Here is an 18959-nt window from a genome sequence, read left to right on the forward strand (position 1 = left end):
TTTAAGTGCCCTTCTCAAACTTTTTCCTCCACTTGTGTTGGAATTAATTTTAAAGTCTACTTTGTTTATTCTTAATACTTTTTCTATTTCAGGTTAACAAGCCGTATCTTCCATTGGCGTCGGGGGAATATTCTGTTGCAACTGGTGTTATGATTGTTTCCTCTTTTGCCATTCTGGTAGAAAAAATTAATATAATATATATATTTAGTCCTCCCAACGGTTTGAGTAGATATATGCTTAAATTCAGTTTTTTATTTGTGATGGCCAAAGAAGCATATACACGCGACACAACAAGAACATGCTAACATGATTAACAGAACCAAGCCATATGTCCCAATCAAATAGTGTCAGTTACATGAATTCGTTTTTGCCGTTCCGCTCTATCAATGGCAATATGCTCAGTTATACCTCCCCCTAATATTTTCATTTACGGTGATCATATCACTCTTTCCTACCATTGCATCTTTAGATCTTCATTGTACATGATCAAACCATTTTAACTTATTCTCTGTCAACTCATGTTCAATTGGTGCTACTCTTACCATTTTACGAATATATTTATTTTTAATTTGTCTTTCCTAGTTTTACCATATATCTATCTAAGCATCCTCGGCTCATCAATACTTATTTTATAATATGCCAACATGACTACTTTAAAAAAAATGTAGGACACGACACAATTATATATGAATATATCATTCAATGATAATAAAAAAAAATGCAGTATAACACATTCATATAAATCTTTCTTTTATCATTGTATCCAAAGTTATTTTGTTCAAACTTATAATTAATTTGATATTTGTCTAAGTGACAAACACTTGTCCTATGTATTCGAAGCGTGTCTAGGACTAAAAGAATTGAAAAGTAATAGTTGGACACATTTTGACTAGTGTTTGCCATGTGTTAGGAAATGTCTAATGAGTGTCAGTGTCCGACATGAACACACCACGTTTTTACATGTATATATATATAAATTATATATTATGCTAAATAAAGTGAACGTTACGATCAAGGTTCTGAAAAGCGGTTGCAGTCGCCGTAACGGTGGCGGTGACGCGGTTGCGGTTTCGGGGTGTAAAGGACGTAGTGTAACGGTTGCGGTAACCGGAACCGTGAATTTTTTTATTTTTCGCACAATTTGAAAAAAGCTTACCGATAGACATATTTTTTTTCCATGATCATGTTTATTGGGTTAAAAATAAATATTGATCAATTTTTGTAAATTTTTAAGAATGATCCAATATATTTCATATTTTTAAATCACTACAAATTGAGTTTTTTACATTTTATTTTAATAATTAATGACTTTATATTATACAAAAAATCAATCACTAACTATTATATATAAGATAAACAATGACAAAAGCAAGAGAATAAATAAGAGCCTAAATATATATATATATATTCATATTTTAACCAAGCCAAATAGATAATGACCACACTTACTATTATTATTATTTTCAAACAATATATAAATAGACACACACAAACAAAATGGTTTAGTGATAGCAGCTGAATAAAATAACATATGCCTTACAGCTTCAACAAATCAATAACATTTTCTTCATCTTCCCTCTTCTCTCTCTCTATCTCTTGCTCCTCCATTCTCTCTTTATCTTCCCTCTTCTCTCTCTCTATCTCTTGCTCCTCCATTCTCTCTTTATCTTCCCTCTTCTCTCTATCCCTCTTCTCCCATTTTCAGCTTTTTTTTGTGTTTTTTCGAAAGAAATAGTTTGGAACCGTTACGCAACGGTGCGTAACAGGCCGTTACGGCTGTTATGGCGCCGAAACACTTGTGAATCTCAATCACACTGCAAAAGCGGCCGTAATGGATGGCGGTAACCGCCAAAACCGTTACGTAACGGCGTTAGGTAATGGTTGCGGCCGCTTTTTAAAACCTTGGTTACGATCTATGAAGCATCGACACTTCAAAACAAGTGTTGTATCCATGTCGGACACACAGACACTTCGGGGACATGTACGGGACACACCACATGGTGTGTCCGCTTATTTAATTACCTTATTTTCAAGGGACACGCCGGAACACTTCAGGAACACACTAGAGACATGCCAAGTTGTTTTTTCTGCCATTTTATTTAGTGCTTTTGTTACGACCCGAATCCGCCCCTAGAGATTTAGGCTATGACCGGCTAGTAATCCTAGATTACCCAGCCTCAAAGACAAAACAGATAATGAATAATAATAGCGGGGCAGTGCGGAAGTGTTAAGTATTAGCATATAAGGGTAGTTGTGCCTTTTGTTCCTTTAGTCTTTTATTATAAGTATGTGTAACCCTAATATGTTTAGTTGTGTGAAATAATATACAGCAGCAGTGCTCTCTCTTTTCTTCCTCTCTTTCTTCTCTTTCTTTTATGCAAATCTAACATGGTATCAGAATTTCATCTTCCTCCTTGAAGATTCTTCTCTTGTTTCTTGTTTTTTTCATTCTTCCCTGTACACAGAAAAAAAAATCCAAAAAAAAAAAAAATTCCTTCATGGTCGAAATTTGATGGGTTTTCACCCAAGATTTTTATTTTAATTTTTTGATGAGTTTTTGAGTGTTTTTCCAATTTTTGTTGATTTTTGGAAAAACCGATTGATTTTTTTGGAAGTCCCTACTAGGGCTTGTTTTTTGCTGTTTTTTCCTTCCTCCCATTACCTTGGGAGCCGACTGCGACTCTCCTAGGGTTGGGAGGATTGGTTTTGATGATTTGGCAAGGTTTCACTCTATTTTTGTCGATTTTTCTCAGTTTCAGCATGTTTTTTGTCAGTTTCTAACTGGTTTTGGCCTCTCCAGCCCCTGTTTCAGCTATGTTTTTGTCTCTAGAGGTAACTTTTGTCCCTAAGTTGAGTTTGTGGATTTGCCTCTGTTTGTTTTTGCTGTTTTGGGCTGGTATTTGTTTTTTTCTATTGTGGGCATTTAATCTTCAATGGCTAAGGGTGAGACTAAACATACAATTAGTGATGAGGGTGGCCTCCGTCGTGTTATGACTCTTACTGACAATCCCTCTCTTCAAATTAGTCCCGTTATATTGGATGGTTCCAACTATTTGATTTGGTCACGCTCCTGTGGTCTTGCTATTGTTGCTCGCCGTTTGACTGGCTACATTACTGGTTCTCTTCCCCTACCGGATGGTGATGACTCACTTCATGCTCAATGGATTTATGAAAATGCTCTTGTTATGACTTGGCTAATCAACTCTATGCAGCCCACTATTAGTCGGAGTTTCCTTTTATTAGATACTGCTCATAAGATTTGGACAACTGCAGCCCAAATGTACTCCCAACAAGGTAATGATGCGCAGGCGTATGAGTTGAGGAAGAAGCTTCGGAGCTTAGATCAGAAAGATAGATCACTCGCAATCTACTATACTGAGTTGAGTAGTTTGTGGCAGGAACTAGATTATCTAAGAAGCACGGACACTTCTAAGAAGGTGACGTATCCGTGTCGTGTTCGTGTCGGACACCGACACTCTTTGGACACTCTTAGGACACGTGTCTGACACTCTTCAAAACGTGTCCTATTTTTAAATTTTTTTTAAAGATCCAAACACTCTTTGAACACATGTGTCAATCACTTAAACACACGTGTCTATCGATTAGACACGTGAAACTAATTATAAGCTTGAATACAACAATTTAAGATATAATAATAAAACAAAACCCATATAAATTTATAGAAATTAGTGTCATATTGCATTTTATATTATATTTGAATGATATATTTATATATATAATATATAATAAATATATAAAATTATATATTTCATGCGTGTCCCCCACGTATCGTGTCCTGTATTTTTTGAAAATTAACGTGTCAGCGTGTCCGTGTCGTATCCGTGTCGTGTCACGTGTCCGTGTCCGTGTCCATGCTTCTCAGTAGATTATTACCAAAGTTTCCAGGCTGTTTGTTCTGGGGATGCCACGTTGTTTTAGCAAACCGTGGAGAAAGAGCATGTATGACTTTCTTGAACTTGGAGTATGATCAGATTCGCGTCCAGGTGTTGGGTCGTTCACCTTTTCTCACCCTACGCGAGGCTTATGCCCTTGTCCAGCAAGAGGAGAGTCGTCGTAGTGCTATGGTGCATTCTTCTATTCAGGAACGTTTTGCTTTAGCTGTTGCTCCTCCTACTCGGGCTCCTCGGCCTAGTCCAATTCAGTCTAGGAGTCAGGGTATACTGGTTGATCGAGATTGCTTGAAGTGTGATTATTGTGGGAAAGACAGACATGATCGAGAGCATTGTTGTTAACTGAATGGTCGCCCTACTCGGGGTCGAGGTCGTGGTAGTACAGCTCGACCCCAAGCACATGTGTCTGAGATTGCTGTGAGTTCTTTTTCTGAGCCTAGCACTTTTTCCCTAGATGAGTTACACACTCTCAAGCGTTTGATGGCTCGACTTGACTCTCCTTCTACCACAGTTTCTTCTGCTTCCACTTCTCCCAATTTTGCCAACATAGGTATTCCTGCTAGTGCTCTTAGTACCTTATCATCGCCTTCTTGGATTATTGATTCCGGTGCCACCGACCACATGACAAGTGCCTCTAGTCTTTTCTATTCTTATTCTCCTTGTTCTGGCTGAGATAAGGTTCGAGTGGCTGATGGCACTTTATCCTCCGTCTCTGGCAAAGGTTCGGTTCATTGTTCATCTTTGCTTTCTCTTTCATCTGTGCTTCATGTTTCTACTTTTTCCACTAACCTGCTTTTTGTTTGTAGTCTTACTACTTCTCTAAATTGCTCAGTGACATTTTTTCCTACTCATTGTTTCTATCTGGACCTGGCTACGGGGAAAACGATTGGCAATGGTAGAGCACAAGATGGGCTGTACTTTCTGAATGTCGTTCCTCCTGTCGTCCCATCTCAAGCTCTCAAGCGCTCTACTGGCTCTTCTCTTTCTCTCCTTCATCAGTGGCATCGCCGTTTGGGTTATCCTTCCTTTAGTGTTTTAGAGAAACTTGTTCTTTTTTTAGTTCGCGATTGTCCTAGGAGCATTTTTGGTTGTGATGCTTGTGAACTTGCAAAGCATAAATGTACTTGTTACCCTTCAATTACTAAAACAAGTACTTTTCCTTTTATGCTTATTCATACCGATGTGTGGGGCCCTTCCCCTGTGGTTTCTACTTCTGGATATCGATGGTTTGTTATATTTATTGATTGTTTTTCCCGTGTGACTTGGATTTACTTGCTTCGAATTAAGAGTGAAGTTTTTTCTTGTTTCCAAACTTTTCATAAAATGGTGACCAATTTTTTTAATGCTCAAATCAAAATTCTTTGTAGTGATAATGGGACTGAGTATGTTGATGGAGTTTTTTGGGCATACCTAGAGGAGCATGGCATTCTTTATCAGACTAGTTGTGTTGGTACTTCTCAACAGAATGGGGTTGTCTAACGCAAGAATGGCCATCTTCTTGAAGTTGCTCGCTCTCTCTTGTTTACCATGAATGTCCCTAAGTCATTTTGGGGTGATGATGTTCTTACCGTTGCTTACCTTATCAACCGTATGCCTTCCAATGTCCTCTAATTCCAGATTCCTCTTCAACTGCTTCCCGTCGCATATCCCGCTTCTTTTTTTCCTCCCCGAGTGTTTGGGTGTGTCTGTTTTGTTCATTTGCAACCTCGCACTCGTGGGAAACTCGATCCTAAGGCTGTGTATTGTGCCTTTATTGGTTATTCTGCTACTCAGAAGGGTTACAAATGCTATGATCCTCACCCTTGCAAAGTGTATGTAAGTATGGATGTCACTTTCCGTGAATCTGTGTCCTTCTTTCCTTCTCCTCCACTATCTCTTCCGGGGGAGAGTAGTAGTGGTATGGATGAGATTGCGGATGAGGGGATGGCCTATCAACACGAGTTGTCCTTTTTCCTTCCTAGTCAGCGGACAATTATTTGTGGTGAGGGGGAGCCTAATAGTTCTCTTGATGTGGAGCCTGACATTAGTGGTCGTTTGGACAGGGCTGATCTGAAGACTTATTCTCGACGTCCAAAAGAGCAAGCATCCCTTGTGCCACCAAACCCATCATCATCCCTCATGCTAGTTCCAGGTAATGCATCGTAGTCTATCCCTCTACCTGTAGTTGAGAGTCCTGTTGTCAATGATTCGAGTCTTCCTATTGCTCTTAGAAAGGGAGTTAGGGCTTGTACTCAACACCCCATTTCTAAATTTGTGTCATATGATTCATTGTCTTCTACATATCGTGTTTTTGTTTCGTCTTTGTCTTCTACATGTATTCCCTAGGGTTGGACAGAAGCTATCAATGATCCTAAGTGGAAAGTAGCTATGGTAGAAGAGATGCAAGCTCTAAGCAAGAATAACACTTGGGAGTTGGCTTCTCTTCCTAGTGGAAAAAAGCCTATAGGGTGTAAGTGGTTGTTAACCATCAAGTAGAAAACAGATGGAATAATTGAATGGTACAAAGCACGATTAGTGGCCAAGGAATTTACTCAGACATATGGAATTGATTACCAAGAAACCTTTGCTCCTGTGGCAAAGATGAATTCCATTCGAGCTATTCTGTCATGTGCAGCTAATTTGGAATGGCCTTTACAACAGTTAGACGTGAAGAATGCATTTGTCCATGGTGATTTGGAGGTGGAGGTATATATGGATATACCACCAAGATTCTCATCTCAGTCTACAGTTGGGAAAGTTTGTAGGTTGAAAAAGGCGTTATATGGTTTGAAACAGTCTCCTCGAGCTTGGTTTGACAGATTCCTGAAGGCTGTGTTGAGGTTTGGGTATAAGCAAAGCAATGCAGATCACACAATGTTTGTCAAATGTCATGCAAATAAGGTAACTGTGCTTATGGTATATGTGGATGACATAGTTGTGACAGGTAATGATGAGGAAGAAGTGACACATCTTAAGATGCTGTTGGCCAAGGAATTTGAGATCAAAGACCTTGGTTCGTTGCGGTACTTTCTTGGGATTGAAGTTGCCAGATCTGACAAAGGCATCTTTCTTTCTCAGCAGAACTATATTCTAGATCTTCTTGAGGAAACTGGCATGTTAGGCTGCCGGCCTGCTGATTCGCCAATTGAGGCTGATCACCATCTTTGTAATGGTGTTGGTGATCTTGTGGAGAAGGAAAGGTACCAGCGACTTGTGGGAAGACTTATATATTTATTCCACACTCGTCCAGATATTGCCTATGCGGTTGGGATAGTGAGTCAATTTATGCATGAGTCTCGTGCCCCTCATTTGGATGCAGTGTATCGTATTTTGAGGTATCTTAAATCTGCTCCTGGAAAAGGGATTTTGTTTTCCAATCATGGTGACTTGAGGTTGGAGGCATTCGCAGATGCTGATTGGGCTGGTTCTATAGATGACAGGCAATCTACCTCCGGTTACAGTGCATTTGTGGGGGGAAAATTTAGTCACATGGCGTAGTAAGAAACAAACAGTGGTGTCCAGATCTAGTGCAAAGGCAGAATACAGGGCTATGGCGCATGGTACATGTGAATTGATGTGGCTCCAATCCTTGTTGAATGATATTGGGTTTGTTTGTAGTGAACCATTGACACTGTACTGTTACAACAAAGCTGCCATTAGTATTGCTGACAATCTTGTTCAGCATGGTAGAACAAAGCATATTGAGATTGACAGACATTTCATTAAGGAGAAATTGAATAAGGGTTTCATATGTATGCCTTTTGTAAAGTCTGCAGATCAATTAGCTGATGTCTTTACTAAGAGTCTTAGTAGTAAGGTTTTCCATCCTATTTGCTACAAGTTGGGCATGAGAGATATCTTTGCACCAACTTGAGTGAGAGTGTTAAGTAGTAGTGTATAAGGGTAGTTATGTCTTTTGTTCCTTTAGTATTTTATTATAAGTATGTGTAACCCTAATATGTTTAGTTGTGTGAAATAATGGCCCCGTTTGGTAGAGCTGTGGAAAAGTGATTATAGATTATAACTTAACAGATTATGGCTTATAGCTGTGAACATAAGCTGTTAACCTGTTTGATGCAACTGTGTGATTATGGATTTAAGTAGCAAAGTAGTGTTTGGTTAATAAGTTGTAAAATAGCTTTTTACTGTATAATTGTCCTTTCTACCCATATATGATATAAAAATGATTATTTTGTCATTTTTTTCAGTTTTAATTTTCATTAATAAAAGTTAATATAATTAGTATTAATTAGTATCAATTTATATAAAAATTGATATATTTGCTAAAAATGAATGGAAGTATTATTGTCTCAATTATTTTCCATTATAAATTAATTAGTATTAATTAATTACTTAATTAGTATCAATTAATACTAAAATTATTATTTGGTATAAATTAATATTAATATTTAATTTTTATTAGTATCAATTAATATTAACAATCAACAATTGTTACTAATTAGTATCAATTAATAATTAATTCATTACAAAAGTATACAATATTAATTTATTAATAATTAATACCAATTAATATTGATTTTTTTTCTTTTTCTTCAGAAATATACAATTTTTTATTTTTTAATTAATATAAAAATATACAATATGAATTTATTAATAATTAATACCAATTAATTTTTCAATTAATATTGATTTTTTTCTTTTTCTTCAAAAATATACAAATTTTTATTTTTTAATTAATATTAATATTTGAGTATTGACGAGGACATTTAAGTAATTTTAACACACCACACAAACTGCGCGCTTAAGTCAAAAATTTAAGTACCCCCTGATCAACTTTTGAGATAAGCTGAGAAATAGTTTGATTTAAGCTATAAGCTGGTTAACTTAAGTTGCACCAAACACAATATTTTAGCCTAAATTAAGTTAAAAGCTGGAATAAGCAGTTTATAAGCTTTACCAAACAAGCCTAATATACAGCAGCAGTGCTCTCTCTTTTCTTCCTCTCTTTCTTTTCTTTCTTTTATGCAAATCTAACAGGAAGCAATATGTGTCCATCGAGTGGTGCATACATGCAAACCTCACAAGTATTTAAAATTTCAATATTCTTTTATAGATATGAGCACATAGTTACATCATAACATCTTAGATACTTATACAAAAGATCATACATAACAAGTTTCCAAATAACAAAAGAAGACGAAACAAAATAACTTAGAACAACAGGGTTGACACAGTTTGGCTCCACATGAGTCTAAGATCGCCTTATCATGGAGGCACTCCAAAGCAACTTTACTGAAGGGTGGACTCCCGAGGTTGCTCTAAACTCGACGCGTCACTTGCTCACCTAGATATATATATAGGGGAAGGGGGTGAACTAAAGCCCAGTGAGTAATACCAGTATAAAGAGGTTAAATGAATGATGTCTATTGTAATACAAAATCATATCATATGAGTTTTGAAGTAAAGCATAAATGAGTACTTGTTGTATGAAAGTTCACAAATCATGTTCATATGTGGAACATCCAATAGTGTAAAGCAAAGGGTCCGAAGGCATAACAAAGAGACCACATGGGTCTAACAAAGGGACCATATAGGTCAAGCAAAGGGACTACTTGGGTCAACATCAGAAATCTCTGTGCACATATAACAAAGGGCCACAGTATTGTTTTCCTCGAGCGAGAGCCTTATAGTAGAGGGCCACGGTATTATTACTCCCAGACATGGGTTACACTAAGGATGCCACAATTACTTTTAAAAGAGACAATCATTCATTCTTATCAAAATAGCACTTCAAAATAACACAATCATTCATTCTTATCAAAATAGCACTTCAAAATAACATTCTTGCAGTTAATCAAAATATATTTTAACAACATATCTTTACAAAGATACTACTCAAAATGGTCTGGCACAGGTGTTGGACCTCGGTTGACCACCTACACAAAACACATAACACAGATACACATTGAAGCATGTTTTCAACCGATAGCGTATCATAATTCAATTCTCTTACGTGAGCTTCTAGCTTATTCTAGGGCTAAGGATGTCTAAATGATGCTTAGAATGCCTAAAAGGCATGAGGATGCAAATATGCACTTAGAAGTGTGTTTCATAAATGCTAAAAAAAGGGCAGTTCGCTGCAGCGCACCTTTGGTCGCTCGAGCGGTGTGGCCTATATGTAAAAGTACTGAATGCTGTCAAAGTAGGCTCGATGTTCGCTTGAGCCAAGTGCTATACAAAGTTGAGTTCGCTCAAGTGCACACTTGGTCACTCAAAGCCTACTAGAAAAGTTTGCAAAAATACTGAGAGCATGCAAAGTGTGCTCGAGTGACGACTTCATCGCTCGAGCAAAGTGGACGAATTCTGGAATTTCCAGAACAGAATTTGAGGTTCAAAAATGCAACTCTCATGTTCCTAACTTGCATGGCTAGACTCAAAAGCATAGAAACTCTTTATAAAACATGAATACTTGGAAATTATGTAACCATGATCTCAAATTCTCTTCCAATTTTCCATAACAGGGTTCAAAACTCTATGTTCTTGTCATGCATGTATAGAATTCATTTCTTTTCTTTACAAAACATGTTCATATGATATGTCAAGTGTAAAATCATGAAGAATCTTAAGAAACAACAAGTGTAAGTCCCATGCATGTATGAATTTGTAGAAAACTAAGCTCAAGGATGGTGAATTATGCATGCATGTACACAATTGACTCATTTCTACCATGTTCAAGTTGTTTCTAATATTTCCTTTCCAATTACATACAATTGATCCTACAACTAAGTGAATTCAATTTTCTACATGGATTACCTTCATGAATTATGGTTAAAGATCATATCTAGTGCTTGAATTTGGTGATAATCTAGCTTAATCTCTTCAATCTCTCTTCAATTCTCTTGAATTCCCCCTTTCTCTCTCTAAAGTGTTGAGCTCTCAACTCCCTCTCTAATTTTCAGCCCAAGAAGATGATGAAATGAGTTAATTAAGCTCATATTATATATATATAGTTGGCTTAGGTTAGACTAATTAAGTGGGATTAGGCTTAATTAATTAAGCTTAATTCTAATCAATTCTAATTAATTTATTCTAATTATTTTAATCCGAATCAAATTTTAATTAAATTAGCCATAAGGTTCTAAATATTTCAATTAGCCTATTGAACCAATCAATTTCGGTTTTTGAATCTGTTTAGGCTCTCAAATTCGAATTCTAATAAGTCTGCATTCTAACAGATAATTCACAAACAAATAGATAAGCATCAATTAAGAACATAATCATGCAAATATGCTCAATGAAGTAATATATAAAAATAAACGTATGTTGGGGTCATCACAGCTTTTGATGAATGTTGAATGTTTATTTATTTTTTTTTCTTAGATTTAAATACTTAATAGATCATTCATAAAAAAAATATATATATAAGCTGTAAGTATTAATTTAAAAGTGCCTTTTAAAATAAAATAAAAAATAGAATTAGAGTTAGTTTTTGTTAATATTGATTGTTTGTGGATGTAATAGTAATCTAGAGAGCAAATAAAAATATATGAAAACATATTTTATTGTTGTGTCCCCACCGTATCCGTATCCCCATTTTTTTGAAATCGCAGTTTGCCGTGTCCACATCTGTGTCCGTTTCTGCATCCGTATCCATATCTATGTACGTGCTTCTTAGGTCACAATTCACAATTCAATTTTCTATTTGACAAAAATGCTTCTTAAGTTCTTAGTGATAGTCTAAAAACCATGGACAAACAAGAACATAGAATACAACAAATTTTTAAAAAATAGGTTACAGACCTTAGTAGCAAGAATCGTTTCAGATGGCGACGACTCCGAGGAAAAAGCGCGATTTTGCGCTTCTAAGGAAGAATCGCATCAGAATCGCAAATCTGAGGAGAGGGAAACGCGAATCTGATGCGAGAAGGGAGCACTATTGAGAGAGCAAGGAGAGTACCTGATCGCTGGCTTCGATCCTCTATTCGATGACTTCGATCTCGCCGTTTGACTTCCCCGTCGAAGCCCTAGTCTTCGTCCCTCTCTTCGAAGCCCTAGGTCTTCGTCTCTCTCTCTCTCTCTTCTATCACCCTCGATCTCCTCTTCGTCTCTGCTTCTCTCTTTCTTCATCTCTGTTGCACCTCTTGCTTCTCCCTCTCTCGATCTATTATGTTCTCTCTCTCTCTCTCTCTCTCTCCCTCTTCGTTTTCATTGTTTTATAAAAATATAATTTATCATATAATATATATATAATATAATTTATAAATTATAAATTATAATATAATTTATAAATTATAAATTTATCATAAACAATATAATTTTTATTTGTAAAATAAAAAATTATTTATTTTATCATATATAATATAATTTTTATTTATTATTTATTTTTTTAACAATTATTTCTTAACTTTTTAACATATAATAAATCATCTAATTGTTTAAAAGAAATCTATTTAAATCATATATAATAAAAAAATCTTAAAAAATTTATAAAATAAAACATCTAACTTTTATTTATTATTTATTATTTATTTTAACATAATTTATTATTCATTATAATAAATAAAATATAATTAATAAAAATAATACATAAGCGCTCCTAATTTACGACTCCTCTAAATGGCCACGTTTCCCCTCTCCCGCCTCCGCTCCCGCTTCGTGCAACTAAGTTACAGACACGAGGATATGACAAAAAAGATATATATTTTTATTTGTTATGTATGTGAATAAAAATTTAGGGCACAGAGATATGTGAGAGACATTGATGTATATGTGAGTAAATTTTTGTTTTTTGTCCCACTTTTTCCCTCTTTGCTTCTGTATATTTTGCTAGCCCAAATCAACTTTCTAAAATTAATTTAAAAACCCACAAAGATGTCTTGAGGCATGTCCAGACATAGGACACACATGTACATGTCTGTCCGACAGATGGACACGTTTGTTTGTGTTGTGTCGTTGTTGGACACGGACACAGCAACCATTTTGGGCTGTCCATGCTTCCAAGGTGATGGTGATATAGTTCTCAAGCTTGACAGTTGACATTTCATAGACCTTAGAATATATTTGCTTCTTGATTTACTAGAAGTTTATTGTTAAGGGCGATAATATTTCTGGATTTTCTTCTTAAAATTGTTGAAATATAAGCAATAAGTTTTTTTTTTCTTCTCTAGTAACTCATTTTATCTTCTTACTCAGATCTTTATCATTTCTGTCTTAATTTCTAAAATTTGATATATGTGTTAGCATATTATATTAAGTGATATTATATTAGCCGAAAGGTAGCCGAAAGATACACTAGGGTCTGTCTGTAATCATTTTATGCACTCAGGGATAGCACTCAGGGGGATCATCTTGTAATTGCATTTCTTGTAAACCCTAATCTTAATCTATAAATAGGGGGTGATATTCTATCATTCTCCAAGCTGGTTACCCAAGCTTCATGGTATCAGAGCTACACCTCTAGGGTTAGGGTTCAAAACATACCTAGTTGGATCATCTACTGGGTTGATCTCCTTCAGCCGTCCTCTGCTTCATCTTCGTCCCTCCGCTCGTCTGCTTCGTCTTCATCTTCGTCTGCTCGTCTGCTTCGTCTCTGCTTCGTCTGCTCGTCTGCTCGTCTGCTTCGTCTGCTTCGTCTGCTCGTCTGCTCGTCGTCCTCATCTCCCTCGCCTTCCGCCATCGCCCTCGTCGTCCTCATCTCCCTCGCCTTCGTCACTCTGGTATCTCACACCCTTGATATATATAAATATATGTATATATATGCTGATATATATTAATATAACCTGATCATATATATTTATATATATATAAATACATGTTTATATAAATAAATCAATATATATATATATATAACCCAAAAAAAAAAAAAAAAAACACAAAAAAACACAAAAAAACACAAAAAAAAAAAAAAACACAAAAAAAAAAAGAAAAAAAAAGAAGAAGAATGGTTTCTTAATTTTTTTTTTGTTTTGTTATGTCTTTATAGTAGTCATTGTGCCTGTTATCTCACTACCACCTTCCGGGTTTGTGATTATCACTAGTTTTGTTGCGGGTTCGGTAGTATTGTATTCATGACAGATTCCACCAGTGTGTCTCCTTCTTCTCAAACACCAAAGAGTGAGAGTCCCATTCTACCTACTACCATGACTGAGAACCCCAACCCTAGTCTGAAAATCACCACCTCTCTATTTAATGGTCAAAACTACCTAGCATGGTCTCAAAGTTTGACTTTGTTTTTGAAAAGCAGAGGAAAGATGGGGTATATTGATGGCAGGATACAGGCACCTAGTACCACTGACTCAGGATATGACCAATGGGAGATTACCAACTCTTTGATTATGAATTGGCTTATCCATTCGATGGTTCCAGAACTTGGTGAGGGCTACTTGTCTATGGAAACCGCCCAGGACATTTGGGAGGCTGTGGCTGTTACCTATTCCCGCAAAGGAAATTTTTCACAGGCATTTGAGTTGCGCCGCTCTATTGAGAGCTCACTTCAGGGGGAGCAAACTGTTCTTCAATACTTCACTTTCCTTACCAACGGCTGGAAACGCCTTGACCACCTGGAAGACTATAAGCCCGTTTGCCCTACTGATTCTATTGGGTACAAAAAGTTCATCGCCCGGGAACGGGTCTTTAAATTTTTGGCCGGCTTAAATGTGGAATATGATCCAGTTAGGGGTCGAGTTTTGAGTATGGATACTCTTCCTTCACTTCAGGAGGCATTTGCCTATGTACAAAATGAGGAGAGTCGCCGGTCTGCCATGATGTCCCCTGTCTCTACTGACCGTTCCGCATTACTGTCTACTCCTCGAGATGGCCTCAGCCTGCCTCTTTCGTCTGCTAATAAGGAGTCTGTATTCTGTGATTATTGCAAGAAGTCGCGGCATACTCGTGAGACGTGTTGGAAGCTTCATGGGACTCCATCCGGGGGTCGAGGTGATCGGTCTGGTTCTCGAGGAGGTCGGTCAGGCCAATCTAGAGGACGTGGTTCATATTCCCGGGCTCATCAGTCAAGTACCGTTGATACCCTTGAGTCTAAATCTACTTCTGTTACCCCAACTTCTGATACTGAACTAGAGGATGCTTTGCGCCAATTGTTGGACCGCCGATCTTCTACTACTCTCAGTACCGCTTCCTCGTCCTTTGCCCGCTCAGGTAACTTAGCATCTTCTCCTTGTGCTTTCCTGTGTCATACATCATTGCCTTGGATTATTGATTCTGGTGCCTCAGATCATATGTCTGGCTCCTCTGATCTTTTCTCTGTCTATAAGCCCTCTTCAGGTCAGGACAAAGTTAGGATTGCCGATGGTACTGTTTCTTCCATTTCTGGAAAAGGTTTAGTCCAAGTCACTCCTACCATACATCTATCTTCTGTTCTTCATGTTCCCAAGTTTTCTGTTAATCTGTTATCTTTAAGTCGTCTTACCCAAGATTTGAATTGTAGCGTGACGTTTTTTCATGATCATTGTCTTTTTCAGGACCTTGTCACGGGGAGGACGATTGGCAGTGGTAGTGCAGAAAATGGTCTCTACTTCCTAGATCAACCGGACAAACTTGCTTATTCTTCCACCACGTCTTCTACTACCCCCGCTGATTTATGGCTGTGGCATCGGCGTCTTGGGCATCCCTCCTTTCATTTACTTAAGCATTTATTTCCTTCTAGTTTTGCAAAACATCATGTGTCTGAATTTCTTTGTGAGTCTTGTCAACTTGGAAAACAACATCGAGCTTCTTTTGCTCCCAGTTTGAATAAAAGCTCCGTTCCTTTTTCATTAATACATTCTGATGTTTGGGGTCCCTCTCGTGTTCTGTCTGTGAAAGGTCATCGCTGGTTTGTTACATTTATTGATGATTTTTCTCGTGCTACTTGAGTGTATCTGATGAAAGATAAGAGTGAGGTTTTCTCTGTGTTTCGCACTTTTCATAAGATGATTTGTACTCAGTTTGGGGCCACTATCAAAATATTTCGTTCTGATAATGGCGGGGAATACATAGATTCTGGGTTAGGACAATATTTCTCTACTCATGGCATTATCCATCAGACCTCTTGCACCAATACCCCTAAACAAAATGGGGTGGCCGAACGCAAGAATCGGCACCTTCTTGACATGGCTCGGTGTCTGTGTTTTTTTATGAATGTCCCTCGGCCCTATTGGGGTGACGCTGTTCTCACCGCTGCCCATCTTATTAATCGTCTCCCTACCCAGATCTTGGACAAACAGGCTCCGCTTCATGTCCTCCTTGGTTCTTCGTCCTTGTTTTCTATTCCTCCCAAAATATTTGGTTGTATCTGTTTTGTCCATAATCACTCTCCCTCTCGTGGTAAGTTGGACCCTCGCTCCCTCAAGTGTGTTTTCCTTGGTTACTCTCCTACTCAAAAGGGGTATAAATGTTACCACCCTTCTTCTCGTAAGTGGTTTGTGTCCATGGATGTCACTTTCTTTGAATCCCAGTCCTATTTCTTGTCCTCTCCGGTGTCACCGTCCTCATTTCCGGGGGAGCCTTGGTGTGAAGTGAGTCCTGTGCCTCCTATGGAAGAACCAGTTGTTCTTGCACCACCCGCTACTACTGTGCTTCCTACGGAGGAACCAGTTGTTCTTGCACCACCCTCTTCTACTGGGACTCTAGAACCCACTGTCACCAAGAATACGGATGGGCATGTTTATGTCCGGGACATAGACAGAAAACAAGTTAACTGGATACACGGGACCGTTTCTGCTACCCCACTGCCATCTCCTGCTTGTGATGAGAGTCGAGGTAACTTTGAATCTCTCGAGTCCATTGATCTTGATATTCCTATTGCCAAGAGGAAGGGTGTGAGATCTTGTACTCAACATCCTATCTCACAGTTTGTATCATACTCTCATTTGTCATCCTCATACAGAGCGTTTGTGTCCAATATTTCCTCTGTTAGCATTCCTAACCATTTTCAGGATGCTCTTGCTACCTCTGAATGGAAACTAGCCATGATTGAGGAAATGAAAGCACTTAGGAAGAATGGCACTTGGGAATTGACTGAGTTACCTCCGGGCAAACGACCAGTGGGATGTAAATGGGTATATACTGTGAAACACAAAGCAGATGGGTCTATTGAGCGTTACAAGGCAAGACTTGTGGCAAAAGGGTTTACTCAGACATATGGCATTGATTATCAGGAGACCTTCGCACCCGTGGCTAAAATGAATTCAGTCAGAATACTTCTCTCTCTAGCAGCTAATCTGGATTGGCCGCTTTATCAGTTTGATGTCAAGAATGCTTTTCTTCATGGTGACCTCGAAGAAGAAGTATATATGGACATCCCTCCGGGTTTTGAGGATCATCAAACAGAAGGCAAAGTATGCAAACTTCGAAAGTCATTATATGGTCTCAAACAGTCTCCAAGGGCTTGGTTTGAGAGATTTACTCAGGCTATGTTTAAATATGGCTTCAAACAAAGTCAGGCAGATCACACATTGTTTGTGAAACATTCCTCACACGGTAAGACTACAGCACTTATTGTTTATGTAGATGACATAGTTCTTACAGGCAATGATAGTGGGGAAATACCTCTGTTGAAGAAATATTTAGCTAAAGAGTTTGAAATCAAAGACTTGGGCAGCTTGAAGTATTTTCTGGGAATTGAAGTTGCTCGCTCTAAGGATGGGATATTTATCTCACAGAGAAAATATGTGCTTGACCTGTTGAAGGAAACTGGGATGCTTGGCTGCAAGGCATGTGCCACCCCCCTGGAACCCAATCAGAAATTAGGGGATGATGAAGGAGGAGAAGTTGTGGATAGGGGGAGCTATCAACGACTAGTGGGTAAGCTCATTTACCTATCTCACTCCCGTCCTGATATTGCTGTTGCTGTCAGTATAGTTAGTCAGTTTATGCATGCTCCTCATCAGATTCACCTTGAGGCTGTCATGAGAATCTTGAGGTATTTGAAGTCTGCTCCTGGTAAGGGTCTGTATTTTTCAAAGTATGATCATCTTCGTGTAGAAGCCTATACAGATGCTGACTGGGCTGGATCAGTATCTGATAGGAGATCAACTTCAGGGTATTGCACATTTGTTGGCGGCAACCTAGTTACTTGGAGGAGTAAGAAACAGAATGTGGTTGCCAGGTCCAGCGCAGAAGCTGAGTTTAGAGCTATGGCACAAGGTGTGTGTGAACTTTTATGGATCAAATTATTGTTGCGTGATCTAGGTATTGATCAAACGGACTCCATGCGGTTATACTGTGATAATAAGGCCGCCATCAACATTGCTCACAATCCAGTTCAACATGACAGGACAAAACATGTTGAGATTGATCGCCACTTCATTAAGGAGAAACTCACTAGTGGTATCATTTGTACTCCCTTTGTCCAGTCTGGTGAACAACTTGCTGACATTCTCACCAAGGGGATTGGCACTAAACCATTTCATGACATATTAGTCAAGCTGGGCATGAGAGATATCTTCGCACCAGCTTGAGGGGGAGTGTTAGCATATTATATTAAGTGATATTATATTAGCCGAAAGGTAGCCGAAAGATACACTAGGGTCTGTCTGTAATCATTTTATGCACTCAGGGATAGCACTCAGGGGAATCATCTTGTAATTGCATTTCTTGTAAACCCTAATCTTAATCTATAAATAGGGGGTGATATTCTATCATTCTCCAAGCTGGTTACCCAAGCTTCAATATGAAGTAAAGAACCAATCCATATTTTTTATTTATGTAGAAAAGAACAACAGCATTTCTAAAAAAAAAATGTAGAAAAGAGTAACAGCAGTAGTCGATATTAATACATAAATGAAAGAAAAATCAACTAGGAAAAAGACCTCTGCGACTTTCTTAGCATTTAAAAGGTTCTGTTCTGTTGTACCTTGTAAATTGTAATCCACTTCTCCCCTCCATTATTTGAATGAAGATGCACAAAGGATATGCACTGTTTTTAGTACATTCCCACTTTCTAATAGTCCTTAATATTTTCTCTCCATCCAAATTTTTCTTGTTCATAAATCTTGATTTTTCTGAAGTGCCATCTAGTTAATAAACCCAAGGAAATAGGTTTGGGTGATCAATGTTCACTAAGCAATTTGTATCACATGTAGTGCTGAAATTTTACTTTTTCTTCTCGTT

The 18959-nt window shown here is 37.8% G+C and overlaps 2 protein-coding genes across 12 annotated transcripts in view; both read left to right on the forward strand.

The window, feature by feature from the left end:
* Positions 1-18959, forward strand: part of HPT1 (homogentisate phytyltransferase 1) — a 39898-nt gene that overhangs the window by 3107 nt on the left and 17832 nt on the right. For all 10 annotated transcript variants that reach the window (XR_014364445.1, XR_014364446.1, XR_014364447.1 and 7 more), the window contains exon 5: positions 93-176. Coding sequence is in view for 7 of the 10 variants with exons in the window: in XM_082920630.1 (XP_082776756.1) it covers positions 93-176 (84 nt within the window). In the remaining 3 variants the exon portion in view is untranslated. The remainder of the gene's footprint in view (positions 1-92; positions 177-18959) is intronic.
* Positions 13785-15513, forward strand: LOC145822752 (uncharacterized). 2 transcript variants are annotated; one of them, XM_082920638.1, is made up of 3 exons: positions 13785-15005; positions 15132-15185; positions 15329-15513. In XM_082920638.1, the coding sequence occupies exons 1-3, from the start codon at positions 13919-13921 to the stop codon at positions 15361-15363; spliced, it is 1176 nt and encodes a 391-aa protein (XP_082776764.1). In that variant the 5' UTR covers positions 13785-13918; the 3' UTR covers positions 15364-15513. The 2 variants fall into 2 exon arrangements, with proteins under 2 accessions (XP_082776764.1, XP_082776763.1); XM_082920637.1 differs by having other exon boundaries at positions 13785-15185.

Source organism: Camellia sinensis, chromosome 3, assembly GCF_055761805.1.
Source record: "Camellia sinensis isolate YWXY chromosome 3, ASM5576180v1, whole genome shotgun sequence".
Taxonomy (NCBI): Eukaryota; Viridiplantae; Streptophyta; class Magnoliopsida; order Ericales; family Theaceae; genus Camellia; species Camellia sinensis.